Source organism: Mastacembelus armatus, chromosome 5, assembly GCF_900324485.2.
Source record: "Mastacembelus armatus chromosome 5, fMasArm1.2, whole genome shotgun sequence".
NCBI lineage: Eukaryota > Metazoa > Chordata > Actinopteri > Synbranchiformes > Mastacembelidae > Mastacembelus > Mastacembelus armatus.
Window position 1 is genome coordinate 12,132,868 of NC_046637.1, and position 9,275 is coordinate 12,142,142.

At 36.3% G+C, this 9,275-nt stretch overlaps 1 protein-coding gene across 1 annotated transcript; it reads right to left on the minus strand.

The window, feature by feature from the left end:
- Positions 1-2,266: 2,266 nt before the first annotated feature.
- LOC113130023 (protein FAM3C) lies at positions 2,267-4,774 on the minus strand. Its single transcript, XM_074933671.1, is given in 6 exon segments — positions 2,267-2,367; positions 2,501-2,590; positions 2,593-2,621; positions 3,670-3,696; positions 3,698-3,814; positions 4,770-4,774. Coding segments are annotated over 6 exon segments (369 nt in total).
- Between the last annotated feature and the right edge of the window lie 4,501 nt (positions 4,775-9,275).

Genomic DNA, 9,275 nt, shown 5'->3' on the forward strand with positions numbered 1-9,275 from the left:
GAGTTCAGTCTTTCCTTCTTGAGATGCTCTCCTGACAGAAACACAGAAGGACTTAACAATTTATATGAGCAATGAACCAGGAGTATGTGTATGTCTGTCCAAACTCATGTGGGTCATCTGTAGTTTTTTGTGGAGCTCCCGGTGGCTCTTGGAGGCAGTTGAAAGATTTAGAGCTTTTTGGGGTGTGATGAGATTACCAATCTTCTCCTCACTTGGTAGTTGGGGTGGAAAGGCCTGAAGCTCTTGGCATCGGTCTTCCTGTTCATTTAGGTCCGCCTGTATTACTAAGTTTAAAGACGTGATAATGCAATGATAATAGAATTTCATGAACTATTTTGGTTGTAGTGTATCAACATCACATGCATGATGACATGATGACTGAACCAAATGTCTGGACATAAAACGGTTCTGTAGTTCCTAGTTCCTGGTAAATAGCACCTCTCATCGTGCTATTTACCACAAGACCTAAAAACATTTCACAGACTTCAGTGCTAAAGGCCAATAGGCAAACAGTTTATTGGCAGCCACATAACACTTAATTGACTTAACAAATTCTGGCTCATCTTTTTACTGTTTAATGTCACAATCAATAAAAATGTCTCTGCAGCAAATAGTACAGTGACCACGAGTGCTCTTTAGCACAAATGAACACAGATCCACTAATGTCTCTGCTTGTTCTTGTTATTTTCTATCCTTAGCTACACAAACAAAGCACAAGCAACCACCTGCCTCTTTATGAAAATGATAATAATGCAGAATAAACCTGAGTGCCCAGACACACATTTTATAGTAAAAAGAACATGGTAAGCAACATCTTTCAGCAACTGCAACAGTGGAACTATAATATTGTATATAATTTGTGTGAATCTGCTGAATTGAAAAACTAAAGACAAATTACCCTGTTAGATTCAGAATGGAAAGCTGAATAAACTCATTCAGTCCATTTTTTTTCTTTTTGCTTTTGTTGATAAAATATGTAATGAATATGTAGGAAATCCTAAAACACAGTATGGCAGACTAACATTTGTACTCTGACCATTAATAATGTTTATTGTAGTCATGGCATTAGCAGCACTGCAGCTGCAACATGTTTCGGTATCTATGCAACAATAAGTGCTAAATATGTTTAAACCCAATCTTTAATATTCAAATAAAATTTAAACAAGTTAATGGAAAAATACTAAGTACATGAGGTATTTTAACAAAAACCGTGCTGTTTGCTGCTGTTTGGTTGATAAGAGGAGAGTCTTGCTGTTTGGCTAAATCTCACAGGGGGGATATTATGTGGAGAAGAATTAATAGGACATGACGGGATAAACAGTCTCCAAGGCCCACTCTTCACTGTTGGCAAGGCCAATACTGAACAGTGGGTCTTTCTCCTTTTTGAACTGGATAAAGACCTCTTTTTGGTTTGAGCTCTCTCTATCTATCTATCTATCTATCTATCTATCTATCTATCTATCTATCTATCCTTATATTATATATTTTGCATCCAGCAGGGGTGGAAAATTATTAAATATATTTTCATGACTTAAGTAAAAGATTTATATTTTAATATCTATTTTATTGTACTGAGGAATCACATTTCTGGAATCTTGGGAAAGGAATGTTGCCCCCCATAACTTCTCAACAGTCTTGGGTCTTCTGCGTTTTTGTTTTGTTTTTTTTCTTTCAAAGATTGATGACAATTGATGTACAAAATAAAGAAAAGTGCTTCAATAGAAGGTAAAGGAAAAGGCAGAAAAAAAATTACAGGTGGAAAAAAGTAATTAATGATCCTCCACATACAAGAGATCAGAGATCAAATGTTTACTCACAAACTGCAAAAGATGTTGGCAACCAGTAACAGATACGTGCATGCCCAGTAGCCACTTGTCAGTGTGTTCTCTATTACAGAAATTTACTATGCGTCATCTTAAGTGTTGCAGTTTCCTTTGCAGTATGTATTTTTTTATTATGTTGCTTTTTACTACTAAAAGTAGTCAAGTTCACTATGATTTCCTTGTACAACAAAATCAGAAGTGACAATCTTAACTCAGAAAGCTTCACAATCTGCACAGTACAAAACTCTATATCCTTAGACCACCAATCTAGGCTAAGAAAAAGCCCCAAAAACTCCAGAAAGCAAATAATGTACAAACATACTGTATATCCAATTAAATATGTTCTGAGTTTGAGGAAAAGTGTAAAATAGTTTGGAGTAGTACCCTTTTTACAAGGAAGTCTTAAAAACTTGTTATATTCTGCAGCTCATCAAAAAAGTCCTTCATGGTTTATGTCTGTCAGTTATGGTTCTTGGGAAACTGCCGCCCACCTGCAGCACCTCAGGTCACCCTTCATAAATGTTGGTTTTCTCATCATTAACAACTTACTGAAAGGTGAACAGGTTTCCACACTGGTTTGCCATCAGTTATCAGCCTTTTTTAAGTCAGCATATTTCAAGCTACTTGGTCTTTTCTGACACAAAAAGAACAAATAAATCTGCAGTGAACAAGATTACCAACCTTCTCGAAAAGGCTGCTGTTTTCAGACCCTGCTCTTCCTGCAAACACCCAGCTGTGTCTGAGTTTTACAAACCTGATCAAAGTCCAACAAATACCACCCTCATTTCATTTGTCAATCTCCCCCAAAAGAGTAGAAAAGAGTTAAACAGTGTGATCTGAAACCGTTTTCGCAGCTGAATCATTAAGATTTTGATTTACTTTGTTCCTGCATCATCAAAGCAAAACAATCATTTCAGGCTTAATCTCCTTCAGATAAGCCAGGATGTCTTCTGAGATGTTTGTTAAAGAAAAACAAAACCATTCAAAAGCTTCAATAAACTTTGAAATTAAAAACAGGATTAAAAGGTTAAAACTTACTTCCAATTTCCATATTAAGACTCCATTTTCACCTGAGATAAGAAGAATATATTATATATTATTAACAGAAAAAAAATCTTACCCTTAAATCTATGTAATAGCTGTTCTGGAGCTGTTGGTCATACCACATGATCGTCATCTGTCGATAAAGCTTAACCAGCTAATAATTGGACCTTGAATCAAAATTTCTTTAGTTAAAAACTGATTCCAAGTCCATGAATGAAAATGAATGAATCTCAAAGTAAAGAATTATTAATAATTAATAAAAATTGTATTTCCAGGTAAAACTTTGAACATACAAAATTTCAAAGATGTTGACACATGACTGAGGATGCTGTTCAGTAAAGTCAAGTCTTAGCTTTCATCCTTAGTTAATTCAGTTACAAAAACACATACATTTTACCATCAAAACAGATCTTTGGCCCAGCGACATTGGCTGCTCTGCTTCTGATATGCAAAGTGGTTCGGTGGATACTGAACAGACTTTGAAGAAGCTACATCCAGCTACAACTTGGCTCAAGTTTGGTTGCAGCTGATAACAGAGAGACAATAATAGTGTGTTGAAAGTTGTGTAATATTTTTTAAAAAATGGCTAATCTCTAATTGAAATTACCTTGAGAAAAAGAATTGTCTGAGGTACATGTGTCCACAGTAAACATGTATGCCCTATCTGCTTTAAATGTGGGTCCAATTCCATCATTTTTATAAACCCCTTAAAAGCAAGAATGAAGGCAGTATCATTGAAATGGCAAATAAAATGAGACGTCTCAGGATTTAAGGTCTAATATGAAAAAAAATCTCACCAAGAGTATTTCTTTCTTTCTGCTGCATTAAATGAATTTGTAGAGATTCCCTACAGTAGGACGACAAGAATTACAGGACCAATGTACAAAACAGCTGTCAGCCGCAAAGAGTAGATAGTTGAACATTTGCAGTCAGAGAAGAAAAAATACCTGTTTTTAAATACAATAAATTCTCACCTCAATATCTCATGGCTGCAACAAATCAGAGAGCTTCTTTCTATTCCCAAAATGAAATGCCTTGAAATGCAATGCATAAGAAATATATATACAGCAGTGCTTAGGTGAACATGCACCCTAATAATTTCTACAACCTTGCCCTGTGGGAGAGATGGCTGGTTATGCAAAAAATGTGGCAGACTATGATGTGCTATTATATTAACACAAACATACTGTACTGCAAAGTATATAATTAAGTTTCTTCCTCTTGCAGTGTAAAATATGAGAAGGTGTCTCCAGGAAAAGATACTGTTTTGTAGGGAACAAAGATATTTACAAAAAGCATACTGTGCTGAGCTGGTTTGCAAAAACATCTAAAACCTGAAGAACAAAGAACACAAAAAGACTGCAAGGCTCATATTAAAAATTGGATGAGTAAATCAAAGAATCTGTGTCATTTGTCACAGTAGTCTATTTGTATGTAGATTTGATTAAATCCAATAAAATGTGAGGAGTTGTCTGCATGGTATAAAAATTTTTGCACAGACAATAGCAGAAACAAAGGCAAAATCTGATGAGTTTGCAAGAGAAGAAATCAATTTACTGAACAAAATTGTACCTTTTTCTGCTTTTATTTCAAAATGTAAACAAGTAAGATAAAAAACAGAGTTTTCAAAGACAATCTACATGGGAAGGAGTTCAAAACAACATAAAAAGAGACCAATGAAGTTTCCAGTGTTTTGCCAAGATGTATGTGCATATGGATAGCCAACTCTGCAGTGGCATGATAATCCAGAGGTCAAGCCACTGTGTCAGCCTTCAGCTGCCCTGCTGGTCTTTTGACAGTCCCTGAGAATGCCTGAAGCATTTCTGCATTGTTACTATCTATCTGTATCAATATTTAAATGTAACAAAACACAGATTTTACAGTGTGACAGCAGATGTTTACAGCATCTTAACACATAAAGTCTTCAAATTCTGAACATGATGTAATACTAAAGAGAGCCAGCAGATGGTCTTTGTGCACTAGTATTTACTGATCAGATGCAGCACTGGGTATTCATAGAATAAAAGAGCTGGATAAAACTTCCTTTTTGCCTATCCACACAAGAATATTGACACAAACCTAGAGTTTTATGGTGTTAACTAAACGAGAGACAGAGAGTAAAGCATCAAGGTCGTGAGGTGAACCGATGACAATCCCAACTCCTCAGCCAATACATTTTATAACCAACACCAAAACATAAAATGATATACCGTAGTCATTAATATTATTCACAGCATCATCAGTAACTATAGAGTGAACTCTCTCATTAGATGTTTGCATAATGCACAATAATACTTGAACTTCAAACTGGCAAGAAGACACTGATGACAAACTGGTTTCATTGCTTAATTCGTCAATCAATAATTAAAAGAGAAAACAAACTGAATTGATCTGTGTTGAATGTTTAATTAGTCTGAGCTGTCATTGGCATCCTGTGACTCTCGTGTTCACATAATGATGATTCCCTAGCAGGTGGAGTTGCTGTTTTTTTTTTTTTTTTTCTTTTGTGGTAAATGTAGCTGTCAAAAAATATCATGCAACATTACTCACCCTAGAAGTCCATTAAAGAGTCAGTGGACTCTGAACTCTACAGGAAATTTACGTTAAGTGGGTTCATGTTAGCATGAAAGGGGAATCACATTTCAAAGAGAACTGGACAATTGGTACTGTAGATAGCATCAGTCTTAGTGTGATTATTTTAGCTGTACATTAATTACAACACTCAAATTATCTAAAATGTAAAATATTCAAGTGATGCTTGGTAGCAACCAATTTCATAACTGCTGAATGATAAATATATACTCACATCTGATTCCTACTAATACTGAATTGTATTCAAGTCAAGGGATGCATATTTTTCAAATCCAGTCATCCATTTATCATGTACCAAATACATTTGAGGGATCGCAGGATTGGGGGGGTAACTTAAGAGTCACCAATTAACCTAATCCTGAACTGCTTGTCTTGGGACTGTGGGAGGAAGCTGGAGCACCCGGAGAAAAGAGACAGGCAAACATGCCAACTCCACACTGAAAGGTCCCAGGTTCAAAAGGGATTCAAACCCAGAACCTTCTTGATGTGAGGCGGCAGCGCTTTCAACATTGCCAACCCAATTCCAGGAATTTTATGAAGCTAGAATAAACTGGCAAATATATGACAGTGGACTGTTGGTTCTTAGTTGGATCAGCAACACTAAGCTGTTTTTCATATAACCAAAAGTCATTTAATAAAGGGCATTTGATTTCTTTGTTTTCATAAGTGGGGAATACAAAATAATACAGATTCTCCAAAATAACCATTACATTTAATTTTAGCTTTCTAAAAAAATCTACTAACTTTATTTTAGTTTTGTTGATAATTTAATAGCTTGTAATAAATAGTTTATGTGAATCTTCACCAAAAACAGCACTGTACTTCTCGGCTATAATTGATATTTGATTATTGTTCATGTGTTAGGTGAACAGTGATTATGAAGAATATAAATTACTCAATGAATGTGTGGGGGAGTGTGCAGTATTTTTAGCACCATCAGAAGATCATAAAAACAGTGGATTCTTTGTGTCCCACAGTGCCTATATCACTGCTACAGTTGAAATCTATATCACAGCTACATGAGAGTTATTTTCTCAGATTTAATGAAATCCCACCACAGCCACAGAGGAAATTAAACAACCATTTTCACAGGCTGTATAAGATTCTAATGTGTAAAATCAGTAAAGTTCCTTTAAATATTTGATGTCACCATTAGCTGTAGAAAACTATGATGAGTATTTTTACTGTGTTCTGATGGTGTATAGGCTGAATGATGAAATGAAAATAATCATCAGTTGCAGCCCTAAAGCACACAGTGTATTCACAATAAACTCAATCCCAGTCAGTCCAGCAAATGACAGCCTGAGGTTTATTCCAGAAGATCCTGTCACAAGAAAAAAGGAAGTTACTAATGACATGTGATGTGATGAGGAAGGTTACAGCTGTCTTGACTTGTACTGCAGGACAGATGACAGTGAAAGCTACAGTCGAGAAAGAAATGCACTGACCTCGTCTGACTCCTCTCCCACTGTGCAGGGCCCCCTGTCGCTATCCTCCTCTGTCACTGCTGAACCCTGATCCTCCATCCGCCTCAGCAATGAGTATCTGTATGTCGCCTCACTGAAAAAAAGTGACGGGGAAGGGTGATGTGTTTTTTAGTGCACTTAGAATTTAAAATAACCTCATTAAGGCTCATTAATAAAGTTCTCTCTTACTTGACTGGGAAGCAGTATTTTCGGATGATCAATACAGCAGCAGCTATTGCTGCCACTAAGACGAAGATCACACATGCAATAATCCCAGGGTGAAGCCTTAACCTGGCCTGAAAAGACAAATGAATCCAATAAGAGTTAACAGTGGGGTAGTTAAAGAGCCCATAAACCTAACAGCTCAGATCATGATGTGTGACTCAGATAAAAAGGATATACGGGCAGGAGATATGACAGCTGACAGTGAGTGTTCAACCCAAACCCTCAACAGCGGTGCTGTAAATCTCTGGTCAAACATGAAAACTCATGCAATTTTGACAACAAATGATCATTCACGTCAGAATATTGATCACTAGCCCATATCTTTAAAGTCAGAGTTACACTAAGATCATAGATAATGTCAGGCGCATAGTGTGAAAAGATTTATTTTAGTGATAATTAGGATTCCAGTTGAATGTGGCCAAAAATTAACAATCCAACAGCAATAGTTATTCAAACAGGGGAGGTGGTGTCAGATATGAAAAACATCAATCAGGTATGACACAGATGTTATTACTGTCAACGCATTCATATGCCTTTCATCCTCTTTTGTCTTTATTGTTAATAAGCTGCATGACAGCAGTTTCTGCAGGTGAAAGGTAATAGCTTTTAGCATCAGATCATGTCAAAATGCAATGCTTCCTGCAAACTCTTCACACAGTCTATAGGGAGACATTACAAATGAGCTTACATACTTGAACCCAAAGTCAACTACACCTCTTATTATTACATTACTCGAATTGATATTTTACTCCACTTGGTTCTTAGCATAATGACCGACAGTGATGGGAGTTTGGTAAGAAAGGTTGCCAATATATCTACAACAGAGAGAACATTGCTCAATAAAAGTTGATGCGGCCTAGTAATATAAGTGCTAAATGTTTTAACATGATTTTTCTCTCTCTCTCTCTTAAGTAAATATGGTACATTTACTGCCAAGTGTCTCAATAGCACCAGTACATGATGCCAGCCTGTGTTTGACTTAAAAAAAAAACAAAACAACGAAATAATTTAAATCAGAAAACACACGTCAGGACGCTCAGCCAGTTCCACGCTTACCGTAACAGACCCTGTTACAAGCAACTTCGATGCCATTATCACAATGATACGTTCAGGGTTATGTTTTCAAACCATCCTTCCAACTCATCCATTTACGTTACATTCTTTACCTGTTGTGTTGACATCGTTGTGAACTTCAGAGCCTCATTAATCTACTTTCATTATGCAGTAAAACAGCACATTCTGTTTCAGAAGAGTTAAGCTCCAAACTCCTGCAGGGGGAATTAAAACAATTTAATAACAATACTTTTTATCTGTCCACGATGGGACAAGAGTCATATTTGTTTATTTCCTGGTTGTTCGCACCTGTTGCAACACTCAGCATTTTCACGCCCACTTTGAAGACACGTCACGTGTTGCGTAGCTGAGCGTCACGTGATCTTCCAGGGACGCATTCAAAGCTGGATTTAAGTTCGTGAAAATGCTAATATAGGTTTTGGAAAAGAAGTAGATGATCCCTTTGGCATTTCTACAGTGAGTCATACATTAAAATATAAAGCATCAACATCACGTCTGCATCAGGTGTTTTTCAGGACACAGACTATCATAACATAATGTAATGAACTAGCAGCTGTTTTTGTAAAGCCTAGCTGTCAATCTAATGGAAAGCAGACAATATAAAACAGAGTAGTATCTCTTAGTTGAGCTATTGTTTATTGACATCCACCTACATTTACAACCTGGCTTGTTAAAATGATGTTCATTTCTTCTAACACGATACCAATGAGAACATAACTCTGAACATGCAATCGCATATTCAGCTTTTGACAAAATTACCCATTTACCCTTTATACTTTATACTGGCTGGGCAAAACTGAATGGTCAGTTTGATTAACATCACCGGGAATCATGTGTTAAATAAATGTTATTTTTTACTTATTTTGTTTCATTGTGAAGCAACAACTCATCTCAAGCTGAAATGATGAAACAATCTTGTATCACTGGCTCATCAGGTGTGATCAGTGGTTTGGCAAAACTGATGAAAAGAGCTGCCAGCTCCATGAGCTCCCTGTCTGTTATTACTTCTGGTTACATTTTCAGGACATAAAAAAGGAAAATATTACAGCTA